Genomic DNA, 26,057 nt, shown 5'->3' with positions numbered 1-26,057 from the left:
TGGGTGTGGAGGGGGGGTGTGTGTGAAGCGAATTATCTCTGCTGCACCCTGGTTCCCAGGATGCCAATAGAAGTAGAGACAGATTGGCTCATTAGGAAAGGCTCTTTACTGCAAAAATAGTGTTTGCTCTGGAGGCAGGCTGCCCTGCCTGTTGCCGCCATAGCTAGGGCCAGGCATCAGCCCACATGGTGGTCTTTTTATTCCTACATTGTCCCCACCCCGCTCCCTCAACCCCTGCCCCTGTTCCTGCCTCAGTGCATTCTCCACTTTTTCTTCAGTTTCCAGCTAGGCTGACCAACTTTTATCACCTCCTGTTTCCTTTGTCCTGGGCTAGTCTTTCTTTTTCTTTCTTTCTTTCTTTTTTTTTTTTTTTTTAGAGAGGGGCTCATTCTGTTGCCCAGGCGGGAGCACAGTGGTGCAATCACAGCTTACTGTAGCCTTGAACTCGTGGCCTCAAGTGATCCTCCTGTCTCAATATCCTGAGTAGCTGGGACTACAGGTACGTGGCACCATGTCCAGCTGTTATTCTTCCTGTATTTTTTGTAGAGACAGGCGTCTCACTATGTTGCCCAGGCTGGTTTTAATCTCCTGAATTCAAGCAATCCTCTTGCCTTCCAAAGCGTTGGGATTATAGGCATAAGCCACTGTGCCAGCTTTGTTTTTTGTTTGTTTTTTTTTCTTCCTTTTCATGGAGAATGGAGTTTTGCTATGTTGCCCATGCTGGTTTTGAAGTCCTGGGCTCAAGTGATCCTTCTGCTTCTGCCTCCCCTGAGTTTTGAGACTACAGGCGTGAGCCACCACACCCGGCTTGTCTTGTTTTCGTCGTCATTCACTATACATATTTCCAGGAATTAGTTCCAGGACACATTGTTTGAGTCCTGTATCTAAGAACATGGGATAAAGGAGCAATATTGGGGCCACACGGTCAGCAGTGGCTGACAAGTACCAGCTCCTGTCGTGTGCACTGTGCTTACTGCTTTGCTTGCATTGTCTCATGTAATCCTCACCACGGCCCTCCAGTGGGTGCTATTAGTATTTCCATTTACTTCCTGAGTAACATGAGGTAAAAATCTCAGGTCAATAACTTGTCCAAGGTCCCACAGTGAACTGCTGGAACCAAGATTTGAACCTAGGCAGTCTGATTCCGATTCTAACTTTTACTGTTAGGCCTTCTGGCTTGTAGACAAATGGAGGGAGGGGGCTTTGCAGATGAACTCCCTGTGTGATGTTGCAGGTGGAGCTGTGGTCTGCACTGTCCACTGAGTAGGAAACACGATGGTGTATAGGTTTTTGGGCAGATATACAAGGTTCTAACCTTATATCTACCATTTGCTAGTAAATTACTCAACCTTTTCTAGGCTCATCTTCTTATTATGAAATGGAATAATACCAATTACCTATTAGACTGGGTGTTAGGCCCAAATGAGATAATATTTGTACAGTATATATCTGAGTGTCTAGAACATAAAAAAATAGCCTGGGTGAGGTGGCTCACACCTGTAATCCCAGCACTTTGGGAAGCTGAGGAAGGTGGATCACCTGAGGTCAGGAGTTCGAGACCAACCTGTCCAACATGGTGAAACCTCATCTCTACCAAAAAAGTACAAAAATTAGCTGGGCGTGATAGTGGGCACCTGTAATCCCAGTTACTCAGGAGACTGAGGCAGGAGGATCGCTTGAACCCGGAGGCGGAGGTTGCAGTGAATTGAGATCATGCTATTGCACTCCAGCCTGGGTGACAGAGGGAGACTCCATCTCAAAACCAAACCAAACCAAACCAAAACAAAACAGAAACAAAAAAACCCCCACATACACAAAAAACCCTCAATAAATGGTAACTAACAATTTTATCATTTAATATATAAATCCTTAGTTTTACTCATCTATTCTGAAAGTTCAAGGTTGAAAAAAGGGTTTAGTCTTATGTGGGACTATGTGGTAGTCAATTTTGCAAAAAATAATGATGCTATGATGCTATATTGTTTTCTTCCAAAATATGCTATAACTGGAGGGCTGGGTAGGAGAAGTGGGTTTTTGCTAATTCAAAACACTGTATCAATTCAGGCAGTCTATTTTCTCTGTTGTATGACAAGTTTGCAAAAGGTTGGGAGATCATGAATAATTCTGGGTGTAGAATACTGAATCTACAACTGTTTATTAAAAGCATGGTTCATTGCAAGTATCTTACCAATAAGTGCAGAATAAAAATGAAAAACATAAAAAAAAGAAAAATAGGAAAAAAAAGAAAAGCAAAGCATGGTTCATTCATTTAGTAAGCACTGAGTACCTCCTAAACGTAAGGCACTATGATTGACACTTGAGAAATGAAGAATAATGTAATGCCTAATGTAATAAGTGCAATGACCAAGTAAGAAAAGCAGCGGGCTGAACACAGAATGCTCAGACACACTGATGTTTAAGTGGGGAATTGGGGTGGGAGAGATCCTGCAATAGCAACCGAGAAACAGCGGGAGAAGGTAGAAGAGAGGACAGTTAAAGAAGAGGCTGTCGGGTCAGGCACCGTGGCTCACACCTGTAATCCCAGCACTTTGGGAGGCCAAGGAGGGCGGATCACGAGGTCAAGAGATCAAGACCGTCCTGGCCTACATGGTGAAACCCTGTCTCTAGTAAAAACACAAAATTATCTGGGCATGGTGGTGCATGCCTGTAGTCCCAACTACTCAGGAGGCTGAGGCAGGAGAATCGCTTGAGCCTGGGAGGCAGAGGTTGCAGTGAGCTGAGATGGTGCCACTGCATTCCAGCCTGGTGACAGACTGTCTCAAAAAAAAAGAAGAAGAAGAGGCAGTGGTCAAGCAAGGCCAGAACTAGGGTGAGGTGAGGAAGGTACTTGCTCGGGATCTGAAATTTAAAGGGGCACCAAAAAACTCAGTCGTCAAATAATATTTCAATGTACTATTTAAAATAATCAGCCTGGCGCAGTGGCTCACGCCTGTAATCCCAGCACTTTGGGAGGCCGAGGCGGGTGGATCACAAGGTCAAGAGATCGAGACTATCCTGGTCAACATGGTGAAACCCCGTCTCTACTAAAAATACAAAAAAATTTAGCTGGGCGTGGTGGTATGTGCCTGTAATCCCAGCTACTCAGGAGGCTGAGGCAGGAGAATTGCCTGAACCCAGGAGGCGGAGGTTGCGGTGAGCCGAGATCGTGCCATTGCACTCCAGCCTGGGTAACAAAGCGAAACTCCGTTTCAAAAATAAATGAAATAAAATAAAATAAAATAAAATAAAATAAAATAATCAAATTAATATTAAAAAGTCCATGGCCCAGGCATGGTGGGTAGCTCACAACTTTAATCCCAGCACTCTGGAAGGTCAAGGTGGGAGGGTTGCTTGAGCCCAGGAGTTTGAGACCAGCCTGGGAAATAGCAACAGCAAGATCCTGTCCCTACAAAAAATAAAATAAAATTAGCTAGGGGTATGGTGGTGCATGCCTGCAGTCCCAGCCACTCGGGAGGTTGAGGTGGGAGGATGGCCTGAGCCTGGGAGGTTGAGGCTGCAGTGAGCTGTGATGGCACCACTGCTCCAGCCTGGGTGACAGAGTGAGAGTGAGGCTCTGTCTCAAACAACAACAAATATCCATGAGATGAGTAAAACATCACAGTGTTCAATGGACGGATCTGACCCTGCACCTGTGCGACCCTGCCTTACTCATCTTACCCTGCGGCCAAATGGAAAATATTGTCCAGTAAGACAAGGAAGGATAAAGGAACTGGAGATTTGGCAGCAAAGCTAGGGCCTTGGTGAGGTTAGTGTCATGAGTTGTGGGGATAGGAGCCGTTTTAGGCTCCTATCACAACTAGGCTGCAATGTTTCTCAAAGCATAACCTGTGGACCACTGGCACTAAAGCCACACCGAGTACTTGTTAGAAATAAGGGTCCAGGGTCCCACCCTCAATCTACTAAAGCAGAACCTTCTGGGTAGGGGTGAGTAGGTAACTGGCAATCTGCATTTTAAACTTCTTTTATGCACAATTATATCTGAGAACAGACTGGGTGTGGTGGCTCACACCTGTAGTCCCAGCACTTTAGGAGGCTGAGGTGGGAAGATCGTGTGAGGCCAGGAGTTTGAGAACAGCTTGGGCAATACAGCAAGACCCCATGTCTACAAAAATTTTAAAAACAGAAAAATTAGCTGGGTGTGGTGGTGCACACCTACAGTCCTAGCAGTTTGGGAAGCTGAGGTGAGAGGATCCCTTGAGTCCAGGTGTTTGGGGCTGCAGTGAGCTATGATTGCACTGCTGTACTCCAGCCTGGGCAACAGAGCAAGACCCTGTCTCAAAAAATGAAAGTAAAAAAATCTAAGAACATTTGGGTAAACCTACAGATGTATTCTGTGGTTATTCCCTTTGGCCCGTGTTACAAGCCTGAGTCTGAAAAATAATTTTATCAAATAACTTAAATGTAAGAAAAAGAGCTGTGTTTACTTAAACCTTTAATTCCGTCCAGCTGTAGATGCTGGGTCATTCATTCCTTTACTGAGCAAAGCTGTGCCAGGCACTGTGCTACATGTTAGAAATATAGAGGTAAGTAGAACAGATGCAGTTCTTGCCTTCAGAGATCTTACAATCCAGTGGGGGGAAACAGAGATATTAAGCAGGTAATAACAATAACATGTAATGACTATTAAGACAGTGGAAGTCTATGAGCATATATAAAAACGGAACCTAAGCCAGCCTGGAGCTCAGAAATGTGCTTCCTGAGAAAGTGATGTTTAAACTGAGACCTGAATAATAGAGTAGGAGTTGGTCAAATAAGGAGGGGGTTTGTTTATTTACTTTTATAGAGATAAGGTCTTGTTCTGTTGCCCAGGATGGAGCACAGTGGTGTGATCACAGCTCACTGCAGCTTCAAACTCCAAGGCCTAAGTGATCCTCCCACTTCAGCCTCCCAAGTAGCTGGGATTATAGGTGTAAGCCACTGAGCATGGCTCAAGGAGAGGTTTTAGAGGTGAGAGGGTTCAGGCAAGGAGAGAAATATACAGTAAAAGGGTACGAGATGAATCTGTAGAGTGCCATGGGCACACAGAGCAGGAATATCCTCAAATCCACGTATAACTTGAACTATCACCTTGATGGTGACCAAATCTGTCTTCAGCCTTGACCTGCCTCCAGGGATCCTGGACGTGATAGTGGGCACCTGACCTCTCAAACTCAACATGTCCCAAACCAAACTTATCTACCCCCAAACTTACTCCTTTTCTTATGTTCTCTTCCACATAATGGCACCCTATTCCCCTAGTTTACTAAGCCAGACATGTGAGCCTCATCTTGTGGCATATGAGTGAAGACGGATATATGGGTATGGAATAGTTGGATATATAGTTAGGGAACTCAGATTCAAGAGAGAAATTTGGGCAGGGATACTTATTTGTTTTTTGTTTTGTTTTTCACTCTTGTTGCCCAGGCTGGAGTGCGATGGCATGATCTCAGCTCATCACAACCTCTGCCTCCTGGGTTCAAGTGATTCTCCTGCCTCAGCCTCCTGAGTAGCTGAGATTACAGGCATGCGCCACCATGCCCAGCTAATTTTGTATTTTTAGTAGAGATGGGGTTTCTCCATGTTGGTCAGGCTGGGCTTGAACTCCAGACCTCAGGTGATCTTCCTGCCCCGGCCTCCCAAAGTGCTGGGATAATAGGCGTGAGCCACTGCGCCTGGCCAGGGATACTTATTTGAAAGCCCTCATACAAGAGTGGTGTTGAATCTTGACAATAGATTAGTCCCTCAGGAAGAATCTGAGAGTGAGCAGAGAAGAGGGACGAGGATGGAATCCCAAGGAACAGCATTTAAGGGATGGCTGAAGAAGAGCAGGAAATGCACAGAAACCAAGATAATCAGTATCACAGAAATCAGGACTGTTCTAAGAAGTGGGAAAGGTGACTGACAAATCCCACTGAGAGGTCCCATATAAGGACTGAGGATGCAGTCCCTGGGTTTTCCAACTGGAAAAACATGGGTAACCTTAGTAAGACCTGCATCAGTAGAGTGGGAGGCATTGAAGTCAGGTGGCAGTGAGTGGAAAAAAGGGAGGAGAGGAAGTGAAGAAAGGGAGACTCGACAACCTTTATTTAAAAAAAAATTTTTTTTTTAAATTTTCTGAGACAGAGTTTCTCTCTGGCCCAGGCTGGAGTGCAATGGTGTGATATCGGCTCACTGCAACCTCTGCCTCCCGAGTTCAAGTGATTCTCCTGCCTCAACCTCCTGAGTGGTTGGGATTACAGGTGCCTGCTACCACGCCCAGCTTATTTTTGTATTTTTAGTAGAGACAAGGTTTCACCATCTTGGCCAGGCTGGTTGCGCATTCCTGACCTCAGGTGATCCACCCACCATGGCCTCCCAAAGTGCAGGGATTACAGGTGTGAGCCGCTGCACCAGGCCTCTAAACAACCTTTTCAAGAAGCTTCATTGGGGTGCACGCCTATCATCCCAGCATTTTGTGGTCAGGAGTTTGAGATCAGCCTGGCCAACATGGTGAAACCCCATCTCTACTAAAACTACAAAAGTTAGCTGGGCATGGTGGTTCATGCCTGTAGTCTCAGATACTTGGGAGGCTGAGGCAGGAGAATAGCTTGAACCCGGGAGGCAGAGCTTGTGGTGAGCCAAGATCATGCCATTGCATTCCAGTCTGGGCCACGAGAAAGACTGTCTTAAAAAAAAAAAAAAATAGAAATTTCACCATGAAAGGCAGAAACTGGGATTGGATGGAATATAGATTTGAGACAGGGATTCAATTTTATTTTTTAAAGTAGAAGAGGTTTCAGCATATATAAATGCTGAAAAACACTGGTAATGAGGTAAAGGTTAAAGCTGTAGGAGAGAAAGAATAAGGAGATAGGAAGAGGTTCAAGTGAAGAACAGAGGATTAGCCCTAGATGAAGGTATACCTACTTCAACTCTGATGGGATCAAGAGATTAGGGGTGAGAAAGAAGATACAATTATAGGTTGGGAAGATGGGAAGCTGAGAGAGTGCTTGACTCTAAGGATTTTTTTTATCCCACCCCCCTTTTTTTTTTTTTTAAATCACTAGATGTCCTGTTCTAAAATATTAGAATCAAGAGAAAACTCTTTCGACAACCTCCTTTCCTTTTCATTTTTGAAGATTGCCTAATTTTTTTTCTGTTCAGCAAAGGATACGTGATTCTAAGCCAGGTGGTCAAGCGTATCAGGAACAAACTGGCTCCCTGGGAAAACTCCTGCTCCAGTTCAGGGGCAGTCTTGCCTTGGTTGGTTTCAATGAACTTGTCAAGGATGTGACTCCTTGCAACTTTGCCAGCGTTGTCCCACTCTTGTAAAAAACTTAAGAGCCTGCTAATTGCTGCCTGCTCCTTTATAGAAGTCATGATCAATCAGTCCTGGAGCTGGCTACAGAGGGAGGGAAAAACAGACAGGTTACCAGAATGTTTAGAATCATGCAACTCCATTGTTTTACTAGCAATCAATTGGAGGCAGGGTGTGGCTGTATCACACACGTGGGTGTAGTTATGTGCAAAATATACTCTGGGACTGGTCACCTGCTGCTTGAACCGGGAGGCTCTAGCTGGAGTGTAATGGGATTAACAATATCAATGTGCTAAATGTATGCTCTTTAAAAACTAAAATTTCGGTCGGGTGCGGTGGCTCACACCTGTAATCCCAGCACTTTGGGAGGCTGGGGTGGGCAAATCATGAGGTCAGGAGTTTGAGATCAGCCTGGCCAACATGGTGAAACCCCATTTCTACTAAAAATACAAAAAATTAGCTGGGCGTAGTGGTGGGTGCCCGTAATCTCAGCTACTCGGAGGCTGAGGCAGGAGAATCACTTGAGCCCGGGAGGTGGAGGTTGCAGTGAGCTGAGATCATGCCTCTGCACTCCAGCCCTGGCTACAGAGCAAGACTCCATCTCAAAAACAAAAAACAAAAAACAAAAATTTTAGCCCTTTGGCTTCTCTCCTGATGCCAGCAACTAAAAGACCACAGCATCCAGTTGAGATAAAAGTGCTTGCTAAGGACAGGTGTGGTGGCTCACGCCTGTAATTCCAGCACTTTGGAAGGCCCAGGCAGGCGGATCGCCTGAGGTAAGGAGTTTGAAACCAGCCTGGCCAGCATGATGAAACCCTGTCTCTACTAAAAATACAAAAATTGGACCGGGTGCAGTGGCCCACACCTGTAATCCCAGCACTTTGGGAGGCCAGGGCAGGTGGATCAGGAGGTCAGGAGTTGGAGACCAGCCTGGCTCACATAGTGAAACCCCATCTCTACTAAAAATACAAAAATTAGCTGGGTGTGATAGCACACCCCTGTAATCCTTTTACTGAGATAGGAGAATGGCTTGAAATGGGGAGGCAGAGGTTGCAGTGAGCTGAGATCACACCGCTGCACTCCAGCCTGGGCAACAGAGCAAGACTCCGTCTCAAAAAAAACAAAAAAAAACAAAAAAACAACAACCAAAAAAACCCACAAAAACTAAAATGGTTGCCTGTAATCCCAGCTACTCAGGAGGTTAGGGCAGGAGAAATCTCTTGAACCTGGGAGGCAGGTTGCAGTCAGCCAAGATCATCCAGCCTGGGAACAGAGCAAGACACTGTCTCAAACAAAAAAACTAAAAAACAAAACCTAGACCTCTTTTGTGGCTTACTTCATACAGGGTCAGAGGCTTGAGGTCTTGAGAGACGTGGCCTCCCTCTTATGCCAATCACCTAAGTTAAAGTGCTCCTTAAACTTGTACCTTGGGCTTTTATACTAACTCTTAAAAACAACTTAAAAAAAAGTTAGTGGGAAGAAAAAGTTCCATTCCATAGTTGGATTAATGGGCTGTGGTTTGTAGGAGTCTGTGTCCTTGGGAGAGTGTTTTCAGTGGGGGAGGGAAGGTTTAAGATAAACCCGTTTTCCAAAAATAGTTGTGATTGAAAGTGTTATTATCCATAACAAATGTTAGTGCTGATGGGAGAGAGGCATGTGCGATTCTTTTGTCTAACAGACAAGTGAAAGTCATATTTCACATTATCATGGGGTTTTCTGTGATTTACAGAATATTTGTGAAACATTACTTGCAGGGGCCATGATTGATATGGAGAGAACAGCTTGTGTGTAGGAGAGATGTGTATTTCACGAAGACTGTTCAACATGAAATTTACAGTCCCATAAAGTGCTTCTACATCTTCGCCAGAGATCTAGTTAAAAGGACTTTACAGTCTGAAACATCCTAAAATTGATTCTAAATTAACGTTTCCTCACATGTATTTGAGATATTGATGGGGCCCAGCTATCAGAATTTTATTAGGAAGCAATAATCTGAGGCATGCGGAGACAGACATACATACACCCCAACCTCTACTGCTCCCCAGAGGACATGGAGTGTGTGCTTCCAGAAGGGCGTCCACGCTGCCTCCAGGATGGAGACAACCATGAAATCTAGCTGGCCTTAAGAACCAGGTGAATGACTGTGGACCAACCTAAACACAAAAATGACCAAACCCCCTCATGGGATCAAGCATCAATCACTATGAATGTCATTGCAGTCATAAGTCTGAGAATAACGTAGGGAGGCTGTGGCTGCCTTCAACAGCCAAACTAACATCAAGAAAATGGAGGTGAATGGCTATTCTAGACCCCAGGGAGGTGAGGTTGAGACACCACCACTAGCTTTATCAGGCAAGAAAGCACCCTGGGCCCCTGCCCTGCCTTGAATGGGCGCTTTCTGGTATCAAAACTCAATGTGCTATTTGAGATGCATCTAGCAATTCCAGGACACCAAGGGGACTCCACGTTACGGCTCCTTGATGTTTCCTTGGACCTCAGTCTCCCCTGTCTTCTTTGGAGACAGGAAAAGAAACATCAACAAATGGCTGCTTTAAAAATCACTGTGATGCAGCTGTAAATCTTATACATGTGGTGAAGGCCCATAGTGTGGCTCTGTATAAGGTACAGCAGGAGACGCAGAGATGAATACGGTGCTGCAGGGCCCCAGAGGAGCTCCTAATCTTGGGAGAGTGGAAGAACACGAGATTTGGAGTCAGACTGGGTTCAAAGCTCAGCTCCGCCACTTGCTATTTTGAAAAAAATCAAATAGTAATAGCACCTGTCTCACCCCTTGCTGCCCCCAGTCTCTCCTCACAGAGAAGGCCCCTTTAAACTCTTTTGGCTATTTCTTCTGCTGTTTACCTCTGTATTTCCAAGTAACAAGCTTATACTACTTGCTATGGGCTGAACTGTGTTTCCCCCAAATTCCTGTGTTGAAGTCCTAACCACCAGTACCTCGGGATGTGGTTGTAATTGCAGATACGGTCTTTAAAGAGGAAATTAGGTTTAAATTGTGTCATTAGGGTGGGCCCTTATCCTATATGACTGGTGTCCTTATAAGAAGAGATGATTAGGATACAGACACACACAGAGAGAAAACCGGGTGAAGACACAGGTAAAACATGGCCATCTGCAAGCCAAGGAGAGAGGCCTCAGAGGAAATCAACACTGTGACATCTTGATCTCAGCCTTCCAGCCTCCAGAACTGTGAGATGATGAATTTCTGTCATTTAGATAACCTAGTCTATAACACTTTGTTATGGCAGCTCTAGCAAACTAATGCACAGCTATCATTGGATGCATCAACCTTAGGCAATCTTGGTGTATTTATCATTCTGGCAGTTGAGGAATTAGGTCTTCATTTTTTTTTTTTTTTTTTTCTGAGATGAGGTCTCACTATGTTGCCCAAGCTGGAGTTGCAGTTGCTACTCACAGGTATGATCACAGCACACTGCAGCCTCAAACTTCTGGCCTCAAGCAGTCCTCCTGCCTCAGCCTCTTGAGTAGCTGGGGCTAAAGGTGCATGCCGCCTTGCTCAGCGGAGGAATCAGTTTTATTGTACCACTCTGGCTCCCATTTTTTCTCTATCCTCACAACATAATTTCCCATAAGTTATAGTTAAATCAAGTGTTTACATTATTATTTTTTTAGAGATGGAGTCTCACTCTGTCACCTAGGCTGGAGTGCAGTGGCATGATCTCAGCTCACTGCAGCCTCTGCCTCCCAGGTTCCAGTGATTCTCCTGCCTCAGCTTCACAAGTAGATGGGATTACAGGCATGTGCCACCACCCCTGGCTAATTTTTGTATTTTTAGTAGAGATGGGGTTTCGCTCTTTTGGCCAGGCTGGTCTTGAACTCCTGAGCTCAAGTGATCTGCCCGCCTCAGCCTCCCAAAATGCTGGGATTACAGGCATGAGCCACTGCGCCCGGCATGTTTATATGATTGATCAAGTAAATAAACTCTTCACCCAAGTAGCAAACTACTATTACATTTTTTTCTTACAGTTTGGTTTTACCTGGAGTTAATAATTGTCATTTCTGGCCAGGTGCGGTGGCTCACGCCTGTAATCCTAGCACTTTGGGAGGCCGAGGTGGGTGGATCACCTAAGGTCAGGAGTTCAAGACCAGCCTGGCCATCTTGGTGAAACCCCCATTAAAAAAAAAATAATAAAAATTGTTATTTCTTTTTTCCTATTGTTTGAAGTAGCAAGGGCTATTTTTTTTTTCCAAATGTTCCAAATATGTAGCAATTATTTTTAGAAATGTTTAATCCATAACTGATTAATTCCATCTTTTCCCTGGAAACCTCTGTCCCACAAATCTCTTTCTACTACAGTTTAGACTGGCTGCTCACTAAAGCTGGTATGCAAATGTCCTGGGATTTCCTCTTGCTAGGTTTTTCTGACAGATGCCCATTCCCTGGCTCTCACATCTTCTTCTTTCTTTGTGTACTCCCTTGTTTTGTCTTGGAAAGTCTAAAAATATCTTTTTTGACCACATGTTGGATTGGCTGGGTATATAACACTGCATTAGAAATAAGCTATCTGGCTAAACATGCTGGCTCATGCCTATAATCCCAGCATGTCGGGAGGCCGAGGCAGGAGGATCACTTGAGCCCAGGAGTTTGAGACCAGCCTGGGGAACACAGTTAAATTCCCCCCACCACCAAAAAAAAAAAAAAAAAAAAAAAATTAGCCAGGTATAGTGGCACACACTTGTAGTTTCAGCTACTTGGGAAGCTAAGGTGGCTGAGGTGGGAGGATTGCCTGAGCCCAGGATGTTGGGGCTGCAGCGATCTGTGATCGTGCCACTGCACTCCAGCCTGGGCAACAGAGCAAGACCCTGTCTCAAAACAACAACAACAACAAAGCTTCCCTCAGATTGACCCTCCCCAGTTGCTGTTGCTGATGAGAAATCTGAAGTCATTCTGATTCCTGTGCCTTTGTCTATTTTTTTCACTCCTGATGATTTTAAAACCGTTCTGAGTCTGGGCGTGGTGGCTCGAGCCTGTAATCCCAGCACTTTGGGAGGCCGAGGTGGGTGGATCACGAGGTTGAGAGATCAAGACCATCCTGGTCAACATGGTGAAACCCCGTCTCTACTAAAAATACAAAAAATTAGCTGGGCATGGTGGTGCATGCCTGTAATCCCAGCTACTCGGGAGGCTGAGGCAGGAGAACTGCCTGAACCCAGGAGGCAGAGGTTGCAGTGAGCCGAGATCACGCCATTGCACTCCAGTCTGGGTAACAAGAGCGAAACTCTATCTCAAAAAAAAACCTTTCTGAAGTTGTATGATGATATGCCTTGGTGAAGGTCTTTTTTCATTTACTACATTAGGCCATTGGTGGGCTCTTTAAATTACTGTAGCCTTCAGTGTTTGGATATTTATTAGGAACTATTCTTCTCACTGGGGAATTCATAAATGTCAGTCAGTGGAGGGTTTTTTTTTTTTTCTCACCCCTCCTAGAGCCATCAGGGTCTCTGGAGAAGACTTTTGTGCTTTCCCAGGGAGGTTGACAGAGTAGGGGTGCTATTACAGACACCTTGCTGTGGCATGTTGGGAGTTGGGTGGGGGAAGGGCTCATGCAATGCCACGTGTAAGACCTTCCCCCCACCAATCAGTTTTCCACTCTATGTCTCATTCCTGCCCTTCAAACTCTGCCTGAGGTCCCTGTGCAAGGAGGCCTACAGAGTCCAACTTCATTTCTTCTCATGCAGCAAGAGAGTTTAGAGTTGTTTTTTTCTTTTCGGTTGAGCACCTGGAGTGTGGGCGAAGTGCTCTGCATACAGAAGTCAGTGAATCCCCCTAGGTTGGGCTCCATACCTCATTTCTGACTGTCGGTGGTAATTTGTGCTTTCAAGCATTAAGCCTCTTAGAGGTCAAACTGGCTGCACTGACTGGTTTCTTGTTGGTAAGTTCCCCTTCTTGCCACTTGCTTTCAATTTCCTCTGCTTCAAGTCGGTTAACCTCCCCGCCTTCTACCTTCCAAATATTTGTTGAATTCTTTCATCTGCTGTTGCCTCCTTCTGTGAACTTTTGAGACTGAATGCCTTTTTATATTTCTTCAGCAAGGTTATGTCGCTGAGGTTTTTGAGAAGTAGGGGGAGATAAAAGACATTACAGATATTTAATTAAAAGCCTCTAGCCATGTATTATTTATTTATCTCAACTTTTCTTTAATAGTAAGTTTGATGAAGTTTGAAAAAAAAAAAAAAGACCCATTAACTACCATGTTTAAAAAGAATTAAAAAAGACCAAAATGTGTCAATTTCAAGAGTCAGTTGCTGGGATAAATTTTATATCTAAGTTTGTTGGCCACTAAGGAAAAAGGAATGTTATCTGCCTTTCCTGGTGAAGGGAGAAGAAATGAAAGCAGGGAGAAGAAACTGACATTTTTCCACATACCATACCCATAAAAGTGCGCGTGCGCACACACACACACACACACACACACACACACACATTATATAGTTGTCTCAAAATAAAAACTTCCCTCGGATTGACCTTCTCCAGTTGCTGTTGCTGATGAGAAATCTGAATTCATTCTGATTTCTGTGCCTTTGTCTCTTTTTTTCACTCCTGATGATTTTAAAGCCTTTCTCAAGTTGTATGATGATATGACTTGGTGAAGGTCTTTTTTCATTTACCACATTAGGCCCTTGGTGGGCTCTTTAAATCACTGTATCCTTCAGTGTTTGGATATTTATCAGGCAACTAGGCTTTTGTTTATAGAGACAGGGTCTCTCTGTGTTGCCCAGGCTGATCTCAAACTCCTGGCCTCAAGTTATCTTCCCACCTCCTCCTCCCAAAGCGCTGAATTACAGGTGTGAGCCACTGCACCTGGCCTACATTCTTTGTTTTAATCCTCTTAAGATCCTCAGGAGGTCATCATTATCCACAATTTTCAGATGAAGAAACTAAGGTTTAGAAGGGCTGCTCATTTATCGAAGATCTCGAAGCTAAGTAGGGATGGGAATGGGATTTGAACTTAGATCTGCATGTAACGCCAAAGTCCAGGTTTTTCCCCACTAAGCCAAGGGCATGGATCCTGTTTCTGTGCTCCAGGACGTCACCAATCCTGTTGTCAGATTTGGTGGTCAGCTTGCCGCCCCACTGTGCTTGGCCTCTCTGAATGACTCTGACTCTTCTCAGAACTCTTTTCCTAACCCCAGTCTCCCCCAGTTCTCCAGACTCTCTGAATCCTCGGTTGCCTTGGCAGGAATGTGGCCTTTGCATGTCGTTTTCCCATTCTCAGTTCTCTTCTCATGCTTTGTCATCCCTGGGTGACCCCATTCACCCCATCACTTCAAATTACATTTATAGGCTCATGACTCTCAAATCCGAATCCTCAGTCCAGGCCTCCTGCTTGAGCTCCAGATCTCTTTATGTACTTAAGTGACCGGCAGACTCATCATTGGTATGTGTCACGGCCTCCTCAAGTCAACAGGTCCCAAACTGAACTCATCAACTCACACCTGCCCCTTGCCCTGTGCTGGTCCTATTTCACTGCTTGGGCCACCACCCTCCTCGTCAGCCAAAAGTTGTCTTTGACTTACTCCCCTCCCTTGCCCTCATCTGAACTGTTGCCAGCTCCTGCCAATTATATGTCCTAAATCTCCCAGAGATCGGTTTATCCATCTTCACCTCCACTGCCACTATTTTAGTTTCATACCCTTGTTCCTCATATGGATTACTGTCACAGCCTCCTACTGGTCTTCAGGCTGGCCCCAGCCTAAATCTCTCTTGATGTGAGCTTTTGTTGTTGTTGTTGTTTTGAGACAGGGCTTTGCTCTGTTACCCAGGCTGGAGTGCAGTGGCATGATCATAACTCACTGCAGCTTCAACCTCCTGGGCTCAAGTGATCCTCCCTCCTCAGCCTCCTGAGCAGCTGGGACTACAGCCACATGCCACCATGCCCACCTAATTTTATTTTTCTATTTTTTTTTTTTTTTTTGTAAAAGTGGGGGTCTTGCTTTGTTGCCCAGGCTGGTGTCAAACTCTTGGGCTCAAGCAATCCTCCTGCCTCAGCCTCCCAAAGTACTGGGATTACAGGTGTGAGCCACCAGACCAGGCTTTGATGTGATATTTTTAAAAGTGCAAATCTGACAGATTTCCCTGCTTTAAACTCCTCAGTGGTTCCCTATTACTTAAGGATAAACTTTCAAACATTTCAGGCCAAAGAACTTCCATCTAACTTCGGCCCTAAGTGAAAACTGACACCCCATTCCAACCCTTGCCTCAACTGTCACTGCTTCTAAATCAGGAAGGAGGCTGCCCACTGTCCTACACCTCAAACACCATTCTCTAAATCCCTACTACTGTTCCTGAACCCTTCCTCCTCCTCTGAGGCCAGGCCATCTGTCTTTCCCTCCCTACCTTGCCTCAGTGCTGATCAATGACTTCGACACATAAGTCTTCCTGTTTACTTGAGAGCCACTAGGCAATTTCAACATCAATGTGCTCCATCTTTGTAATTTGGGTGGCTAGCATGGTCTCTGGCAAATTACAGGCACTCAATAAGTGTTAAACTGACACCCAACACACTGTGCTCAGAAAGAGCACTTTAATTTCCTTAGCTCTGCACGTTAGTTAATTAAACAGATTCCCAGGTGCCAACTCGGAGCCAAGTATTGGGTTTGGAATCGGTTAACACGACAAACACAGACCCTGCCCTCAGGTGCTTACAGATTGGCAAGGCAGAGAGTGTGTAGACCTTTCCTCTACCAATCAGTGGAGGGAAAAATCACAAGCAACAAGTTGTTTTTTTTTTTTTTTTTTTTTTTTTTTTGAGACAGAGTCTTGCTCTGTTGCCAGGCTAGAGTGCAGTGGTGAAATCTCAGCTCACTGCAACCTCTGCCTCCTGGGTTTAAGTGATTCTTCCGCCTCCTGAGTAGCTGGGACTACAGGCGTGTGCCACCATGCCTGGCTAATTTTTGTATTTTTAGTAGAGACAGGGTTTCACCACATTGGCCAGGATGGTCTCTAATCTCTTGACCTCGTGATCCGCCCACCTTGGCCTCCCAAAGTGTTGGGATTACAGGCGTGAGCCACCGTGCCGGGGTGCAACAAGGTGATTTTAATGAACGGTGGAGAGCACTCTGATGGGATACATCCCAGGTTCTGTTGGTGCACAGAGGAGAGACGTGGAATGCAGACTCCAGCAACCTCCAGCTTTTACCTCCAACCAATGCAACATCCATACCCGACACCCACACCCCAAATCTATGACTGGTTAGCACCATCCACCTGTGAAATCTACAGTTCCAAGCTCCTTACCTTCCCACCTCTTCCATCTATTCTCAGAAGGCCTACTTTTTTGGGGTTTAACAAAGAAAGTTATAGGCCATTAGGTAAGAATGTCATCATACTCTTCTTCTTTCTTCGTCTCTATCCATACCCATCCTTCTCCTCTCCTCTACCCATCTACCAGAGCTTTGCATCCGTCCATCCTTCCTCCTTAGGGCCCTCATTCTACTCATTACTCCTGCCTCCCTTGTATCCTCAACCCCTCTATTTAGCCATTTTTCTGGTTAGTCTTGATTTTTACCTATCTTTATTATTATTTATTTGTTTATCAATATATTCCTTCGAGAAAGGGGCTCACTCTGTCACCCAGGCTGGAGTACACCGCACCGTCATAGCTCAATGCAATCTTGAACTCCTGGGCTCAAGTGATCCTCCTGCCTCAATGTCCTGAGTAACTAGGACTACAGGTGTGCACCACCATGTCTGGCTAACTTAATTTTTTTTTTTTTTAGAAACAGAGTCTCACTATGTTGCCCAGGCTAGTTTGGAACTTCTGGCCTCAAGTGATTCTCCCACTCTGGCATCCCAAAGTGCGGGGATTACAGGTGTGAGCCACCCCACTGTGCCTGGCCTAAGTTTTGCCTATCTTTAAACAAAAATAAGCAGAAATGAAAACAAAAACCTCAACCTCACATTCTCCTCCTCATCTCTCTGGTTTTCTGACTTCATAGCAAAGCTTCCGAAAACCAGTGTTCATACTCTTTCCTGTTTCCCCACTGACCATTCTCTCCTCAGCCCATGGTAGTCAGGCTTCTGTCCCACCACTGCCCTTCCATCATGTTGGCCAGTGTCTCTGGGTTCAGCGAGAGTGTCTTGGTCCTTTGCTCGCTTGTCCTCTTACTACAACAACTAATATCATTGACAATTTTTCCTTTTTTTTTTTTTTTTTTTTTTTTTGAGACGGAGTCTTGCTCTGTCGCCCAGGTTGGAGTGCAATGGTGGATCAAGGAGGATGCCTGGAGTGCAATGGTGCAATCTCGGCTCACTGCAACCTCTGCCTCCCAGGTTCAAGCAGTTCTCCTGCCTCAGCCTCCTGAGTAGCTGGGACTACAGGCATCCGCCACCACGCCTGGCTAACTTTTGTGTTTTCAGTAGAGACAGGGTTTTACCATGTTGACTAGGCTGGTCTCAAACTCCTGATCTTGTGACCTACCCACCTTGGCCTCCCAAAGTGCTGGGATTACAGGCGTGAGCCACTGCGTCCAGCCCTGACCATTTTTCTCACTCAAAATGCTTTCTTGCTTGACACCTCTTTACTATGGTGTCTTCTCTTGGTTTGCCTACATCCTTGGCTATTGCCTCTCCTCATTATATGAGTCTCCAGTGCCTGTCACATTGTATTCTAAGTCCTCAGTAAGTTGCCTCATCAGACATTCACACATGACTAGGAATCCCTCTGCGCCACCTCCGACCTATCAGCAATTCCATTAAACATGAAATTCAGCAAACAGTGACAAGTATGTCCCATGCCTTATGCTAGGCCTTTGGGGATAAATGTGAAAAAGACACAGTCCCTGCCCGCAAGTACACAGTTTGAGGGTGGCATACAGCCTCGTAAATAAGTGATTCCAATTCCAATAGTGTGGTAAGTACTGTGGCAGAGTAGGTACAAGACACTCTAGAATGACAGAGAGGGACACCGAACCTGGCCTTGGTTTGGGTGCTGGCTGGAGAGAAAGGCTTTCCAGAGGAGATGTCATCCAGGCTGGAAAAAAACCTGCTGCTGTGGAAGAGGCGAGGAAAGTGTCTTTCAGGCAGAGGGAATCAAATCTGCAGTGGCTCACAGCTGAGCATAGGACACAAAGGATTGCACGTGGGAGGCAGTACAGACAGTGGTTAGAACGTGGACTGTGGTGTTAGATGATCTTCCACTTCCCAGCTGTGTGACCTTAGGCAAATTATTTAACCTCTTTAGGCTTTGGTTTCCCTACTTGTGATGAGGTGGTAATGGTTCATAAGGGTCAATAAATTACCTAACATACAGAAAACCCTCAGTGAAACTTAGCTCTTATTTTCATTGTTGAGATTGCTCAGAACAGCCGGGGCACAGTGGAAGCATGGAAGCAGCAGATGAGGCTGGAAAAACAGGCAGAGGCCAGAGAATGAAGGGCCTCGTGTGCTGGCTGCAGGGTTCACACTCCACCCGGAGGGCCATGTGCAGGTACTGAAGGGTTTAAGTGAGAGGGACAAGAAAAGACTTTCTTTTAGAAATATCTTTTTTTTTTTTTTTTGAGACGGAGTTTCGCTCTTGTTACCCAGGCTGGAGTGCAATGGCGCGATCTCGGCTCACCGCAACCTCCGCCTCCTGGGTTCAGGCAATTCTCCTGCCTCAGCCTCCTGAGTAGCTGGGATTACAGGCACGCGCCACCATGCCCAGCTAGTTTTTTGTATTTTTAGTAGAGACGGGGTTTCACCATGTTGACCAGGATGGTCTCAATCTCTCGACCTCGTGATCCACCCGCCTCGGCCTCCCAAAGTGCTGGGATTACAGGCTTGAGCCACCGCGCCCGGCCCTTGAAATATCTTGACTGCAGTGTAGAAAGGGGATCAGAAGGGGCAAGCTGGAGTGGGGGCACCAGTTAGGAAGTCATTCCTATAACCTTGACAAAGACGCTGATGATACTAGGGTTGGAGAGAAGGAGAAATGCCACACAGTTTGAAGAAACAGGACCTGGTGACTGACTGGCTGTGGAGGATGAAAGGTGGGGAGGAATCAAGGAGGATGCCTGGATAACTCTGCTTCCAACTTCACAGAGAATATAGGGCTCATCAAGTGCAAACCTCTCCTCTTCCCTCCGTTGTTAACATCATTATATTAGCACCCAGCCTCTCCGTGTGCACTAGATTCTACGATCGTCAATCTTCTCATCTTCCCTGACTCCCCTCAAACACTTGCTCAATCCCCACCAACCCAAATACATATATAAACGAAGTGTTCCCCTACTTTTTCCTTAAGCTTCTACCCTTTCTACTTGCTTCACCCCCAGATTTCTCTATTAGCTCACTGTGGCCTACTGGATAAAGTCTAAACTCAATATGGCACTCAAGGCCCTTTGAAACTTGGCCCCAATCTAACTCCATCTCTAGTCACTTCCACATTACAACAGTCTTGCATTCTCAACTCCCCAGGCCCTTCCAGGGCCCTCTGCATCTCAGTGTTGCTCTGCTATCAGGAATGGCCAGGTTCCTTTTTGCCTTTTGGCAAACTCCCTGGGACCACTAGGGGTTTGCAGTTCTGGTCCCATCTATGCCATCTCTTCCACTACTATGCTGTAAAACTTACCTATCCTTCCCACTAGAGTGTGAGTTCCTCAAGGGCAGGGGTTGGTCCCCCCTATCTCTGTGTCCCTAGGGCCTGGCATAATGCCTGGCACAAAATAGATGTTGAATAAATGCTCGCTGAGTGAATAAGTGAAGAAATCAGCCAGCTCCTGTTGAGATGGTTATATCTGAACGTCCATGATATGTAGGTCCATAAAACTACCAACTTCCCAAAGCTGCCATGTGTGGAGTGGCAGAATTTCCATCCAAGAAGGCCAGTGCAGTCTATGAGGCATTTTACAGCTATGACAGGAAACAGCAATGTCAGCAGTGGTGTCATCTTTGGACACTAAGGACAGGGATTCAGAGCCATGAACGGTCAGTTAAATTGTAATTGGAGTGAACTGTTCTTCTGCAAACCATCATGTTCTTTAGCTGCAGCCAAATGGCATTCAAGAAGGGGAGAAATTTTTCGAAATGTCAAAGAAATTATTTCCAATTTGGTGCTCACAACCAGAGACTCTAATGATCAGTGGAAATGAGAAGCAAACAAATTAGCGCTAATGGAAAATGGCTTTTGGAAAAGAGGATTTAATTTATAGTCAACTGATCATGGCATGCAGCATGCAGTAAAAGTCAGCTTTACCAGCTTGATCATAAGAACTGGAGCACACATGGAATGCCAGAGAAAAATATATGTATGCCATCATGCTTATTGGGATCTCTCTGTAAGTGGCAGCCAATTAAAACAGTCGTTATTTTACCTCAGAGAGAAAATGGTGTGAAAAATCAAGTGCACAAAATTAAAATCCAGATTAGGAACCTCGGTCCAAATTGGTTTGTTTGTGGCCTTCTAACCTTGGCAAAGTCTTCTGCAAGGATGACAGACCTACTCTGTCTTCAGCCCAAAGTGGACTCTTTGTTTTTAATTTCCTCTCCACCTTCAGAGGTGATTAATAAATCTGGACTCATCCATAAATCATTTCTATAGTGGCCAAATGGTTCTTCTTCATGCAGGGAAACTAAAATCACACAATCTCAAAAGCCCCAGCTCTCATGCTAAGCCAGAGGTCCTTAGCAACAAGCGAAGGGGAGGTATTAAAAGTGAAGAGATCAATAGGTCTTGTTTCTAAATAAAATTTCCCAGAGGGCTTCCCCCCCCTAAATCAAAAGACACTTTCTAAAAGCAAGAGGCCTCCAAGGCATGGGTTGCCAGCCTGGCTCACTGTCCCCAGATGGCCTCGGAGACAACAGGTCAGTCACTGTCTCCTGCTCCTGCAGGTTTCACATGCAGAATGAGACAGAGGCCTTCTCCTTGGGCTCCATCCCTGACTCCTCACTCTCAGTTCTCCATTCAGAGACAGGAGGGCGAGAGAGAGAGAAACATGATCTCCTCAAACTTCCTAACAAGGTGTCCTTACTTCTCTTCTGGGGGCATATGCACTCCAATTTGGCACTTCCTTCTCATGGACCCCCTTCTGCTCCCTACTCATAACCTGACAGACACCCCCACCCCTGCCACCCATCACTTTCTGGCAGATTCCATCTGCCCTCATCTTTTCCTATGAACTCCTTCCTGTGAAATCCTGAAATCCTCTGCCTTCATCTTCTCCCCCTTGCCCTCTTCTGTACCCACAGCCCCACCTCTTCTTCTCCCCAAACTCACTTCTGCCTCCAACCCTGCTCCACAGACCTGCCCTCATCCTCTCTCCACAACGTGCAACTGGCGAGGTCAACCACACTCTCCTGGCCCGTTCACTGCTCTATGCTTCATCTGCCTTGACCCATTTCCCAGCCTTCCTTCCCTTCCTAACCTTTTCACTCTGCTCTTGAAAACCCTTGTTCCCAATCAGTTAAGTCTCCTCCATCCTTAGCCTCTCCAGTCACCTGCCAACCTCCAGTCTGCACCCAAAGCAGGCTCTACCCCAGAGCTCCCCTTCTGCATGGCTCTCCTGGTGGAAGCTGTTTTGACTTTTGTACCCCCAGGATTTCAGGGTTCAGAGGGGCCTTATGTCTCCTTGCCAAAGCTCAACTCAGTTCCTTATTCCACCTCTTTCTTCTTTTTTTTTTTTTTTTTTTTTAAGATGGAGTTTCGCTCTTGTTGCCCAGGCTTGAGTGCAATGGTGCGATCTTGGCTCACTGCAACCTCCATCTCATGGGTTCAAATGATTCTTCTGCCTCAGCCTCCCAAGTAGCTGGGGTTATAGGTATGCACCACCATGCCTGGCTAATTTTGTATTTTTAGTAGAGATGGGGTTTCTCCATGTTTGTCAGGCTGGTCTTGAACTCCTGGCCTCAGGTGATCCACCTAACTTGGCCTCCCAATGTGCTGAGATTACAAGCGTGAGCCACTGCGCCTGGCCTCTACCTCCTTCTTGTAAAAGCCCTTACTACTTCAAGGGTCATACCATTTAGCCGTCTCAACCTTTGCCCCTCCTCATGCTGTCACCTAGAGATTCCAGAACAACCTGCTCTACCCATCAAAGACTTTGGTACCTAGCTCACGGGCATCCTCTTCCCTTCCCTCCCCTCAAGTCTTGCCATCATCCAGGGGGAGTTCAGTGGCCATGTCAGCATCATGACTGTCTCCTGTACTGCACTTTGGCCACTGACTTCCACAGCCACACCCTGGACCTTGTCATTGCTGGAAACTACTCAAGCTTCATTCTTCCACTTTCCGATCACAACCCTTTCATTCAATGATCTCAGGTAAGGATCCTCTGACTTCATTGGGACCTCTAGTCCATACATTTTTACCCACTCTCCTATCTAGTTTAGATACGAAGGCCCTTCATTTCAACCACTGTTTTGCCACAATCTTCAACTTACTTGTCTTTTGTCCTTCCATTGTATCTGCCTGGTAAAACCCAACCTGATCCATTTAAGTGACCTCTCTGTACCCACGACTAGGTGGCTGAACGTTGTTGAGGGAAAAATGCATATTATACAACCTTGCGGACTGCAGCTGTTGAAAATTAATGGTCACCAACCTCGACAGGACCATCATAACTGCCTAGAAATCTGTTTGCTCCCTCAGTCATCTCACCGCCACCCTCCACTGCTGCTATTTCAGTCTTTCTCTGCTCTTTTCAATCTTGCACACCATCTCCAATCCTACTCTCACTGGCTGATATCATGTTCTTATTTGACAGAGAAAATAGAAACCATCAAAGAAGAATTCCCTCAACTTCCCATCACCAAACCTAACAGTTAACCTCAGCATAATGCTTCCCTTCTGCCACTAAACAAATGGTCCTCCACCCTTCTAAGTGAATTTCTCCACCATTACTTTGGATCCCCTACCTTATTCTTTTTTTCAGGGGCACCATTCTCAGTTATCTTCCTTCCTCTATAATTTTATCTTTTTCCCCTTTGCTGGATTCACACCAACATTTCTCCCATCCAAATAAAAACCTGTGGCTCCTTCTGCCTATCACCTTTTTTCTTCTAAATAGCCAAGCTTTCCGAAAATGTACCTTACATGAATCTTCACTTCCTCAATCCCATCCACTTCTCAAGCCACTGTAATTTGACCTCTGCTTCCATCACCCCACTGAAACTGCACTTGCAAAGGTCACCAACAACTTCCTTGTTTCTAAATCCAGTGGATTCTTTCAGGTCTCATTTCACTTGATTAGTCATCAGCCTTCAACACTTTCTTCCCTTGGCTTCTGAAATACCACATTCTACTACTGATTTTCTTACCATTTTGGACACTTCATCTTGATTACCTTTGCAGGTTCGTCCTCCTTTGCCAGACACTTGAACTTGGGTGCTTCTCAGGGCTCTGTCTCAGGTCTCTTCTGACTCTACACTTACTCCCTGGGCAAGCTCAACAAATCTATTGGTGGGGCTGGCATCTATAAGGCCTTACAGACTCCCACATTGCAACTTCCAGTTAGATTTACCTGATGAGCGGCCGGGCACGGTGGCTCAAGCCTGTAATCCCAGCACTTTGGGAGGCCGAGGCGGGTGGATCACGAGGTCGAGAGTTTGAGACCATCCTGGTCGACATGGTGAAACCCCATCTCTACTAAAAATTCAAAAAATTAGCTGGGCATGGTGGCTTGTGCCTGTAATCCCAGCTACTCAGGAGGCTGAGGCAGGAGAATTGCCTGAACCCAGGAGGCGGAGGTTGCGGTGAGCCGAGATCGCGCCATTGCACTCCAGCCTGGGTAACAAGAGTGAAACTCCGTCTCAAAAAAAAAAAAAAGATTTACCTGATGAACTCCAGTTAGGCATATTCAAAAGCCTCCTGGATACCTCCACTTGGATGTTCCATTGGCACCTCAAGCTTACCATGCCCAGAACTAACCCTCTTCTAAAAACTCTGCTTCATCTTCTTCCTGTTTGCCCAAACTAGGAATCTAGAAGTCATCCTTCATTTCCCTTACTTTCCCCACACCCGATCAGTCACCAATTCCAGTTCTTTTTAGCTATAAGTGTTTAAGGAATTCATCCTGCCCCTTCCATTTCAGCTGCCACTCAAGGCTTTATGCCACCATAATCCTTCCCCACTACTGAAACAACTTCCTAATTGATCTCCCTTCTCCCACCAATCCCCAATCCAGTCCCTGCACTGATCTAAAACACAAATATGATTGTTACTCCCCTGGTTAAAGCCCTGCAATGACTCCCTGCTGTTTTCATGATAAAGTCTAAGCTCTTGTGCACGTAGGTGTAAAATGCATTGAAAAATTTTTACCATCAGCAAGATCTACCTGTAAGCACAAAGCCAAGCTCAGCATCAAAGACTCTCCGGGATCTGAGCCTATTTTTCCAAGGTTTCCCTCACTTGAGTCTCTAGCCTGGCTACAGGATGCTTCATGTAATTTCTGGCACATTGACATCTTTGAGCTCCTGAAGGGAGTCTTTTTGTTTGTTTTGTTTTGTGAGACAGGATCTCACTCTGTCACCCAGGCTGGAGTGCAGTGGCACAATCATGGCTCACTGCAGCTTTGACCTCCCTGACTCAAGTGATCCTCCCACTTCAGCTTTCCAAATAGCTGGGACTTAAGGCATGTGCCACCATGCCTGGCTAATTTTTAAAATTTTTATTTTGGAGAGATGAAGGTCTCACTATGTTGCCCAGGCAGGTCTTGAACTCCTTTCAGCCATCCTCCTGTCTTGGCCTCCCAAAGTGCTGGGATTGCGAGTTTGAGCCATCGCGTCTGGCATGCAAGGAGTCTTTCCCCCTCCTATCTCTCTCTTTTTTTTTTTTTTTTTTTTTGTTTTGAGACAGTTTCGCTCTTGTTACCCAGGCTGGAGTGCAATGGCGCGATCTCGGCTCACCTCAACCTCCGCCTCCTGGGTTCAGGCAATTCTCCTGCCTCAGCCTCCTGAGCAGCTGGGACTACAGGCACACGCCACCATGCCCAGCTAATGTTTTGTATTTTTAGTAGAGACGGGGTTTCACCATGTTGACCAGGATGGTCTCGATCTCTTGACCTCGTGATCCACCCGCCTCAGCCTCCCAAAGTGCTGGGATTACAGGCTTGAGCCACCGCGCCCGGCTCCCCCTCCTATCTCTAAAAGTCTTTCAAGGCCCAGCTGAAGCGCCATTCCCACTGCCATAAATGCCCCTTCTCTGATTCTGAGCATCTCAAATCCTTACTCTTCTGTAGTATTTACCCCACACGCAGAATTAGAGTTGCTTCATGCATGGTTTCTCTCCCTCTCCTCGTTAAGACATGGCGGCGGGGGGGGGAGGTCGTCAAAAGCTTGAGCCTCATTAGGGCCTAAGAAACCTCATTTAGCCCACCAAGTCTCTGGGACATAATATGTAACTATGGGTTAGATGAGTAGATAAATGCAAGAAAGTTGCACTCCCAGCTCCTTGGTGGACCCTATCAACAGGGCATTCTCTAAAGTCATCAACTGAAGACTGCCTCCCACCCACCCACCCATTCATCCATCCATCCATCCAGAACAGGCCTCCACCCCACTGAGTGGAGGTTGGGTCTGCACGCGCCCCCTAGGCCGTTTTGTACGGTTTTCTACCTGCAGCCCTCGGAGCTGCGGCTGGTAGAGGATGACAGAGGTAGCTAGACGATGCAAGTCAACGGTCACACGCTTCCGCTGCGTAGGATAGGACGACTCTGGACGAGTGACCCTACCCATTCCCAGAATACAGCAACTCTCCAGCAGCCTCTCACCTACATGAGAGGGCGGGGACTCTTCCTGACCGGCGTC

General features: G+C 46.0%; 1 protein-coding gene across 1 annotated transcript in view; it reads right to left on the bottom strand.

Moving 5' to 3' along the window:
- The window catches only part of ARMH1 (armadillo like helical domain containing 1), a 60,464-nt gene extending 34,440 nt beyond the window's left edge, over positions 1-26,024 (bottom strand). The window contains exons 1-2 of the mRNA XM_039474607.2: positions 25,866-26,024; positions 7,154-7,381 (exon numbers count right to left, since the gene is read on the bottom strand). Coding sequence (XP_039330541.1) covers positions 7,154-7,359 — 206 coding nt within the window. The 5' untranslated portion in view covers positions 7,360-7,381; positions 25,866-26,024. The remainder of the gene's footprint in view (positions 1-7,153; positions 7,382-25,865) is intronic.
- Between the last annotated feature and the right edge of the window lie 33 nt (positions 26,025-26,057).

The sequence above is a fragment of the Saimiri boliviensis genome, chromosome 11, assembly GCF_048565385.1.
Source record: "Saimiri boliviensis isolate mSaiBol1 chromosome 11, mSaiBol1.pri, whole genome shotgun sequence".
NCBI lineage: Eukaryota > Metazoa > Chordata > Mammalia > Primates > Cebidae > Saimiri > Saimiri boliviensis.
The sequence above is the reverse complement of the archived record's forward strand: the minus strand, read 5'-3'. Positions and strand labels throughout refer to the sequence as shown.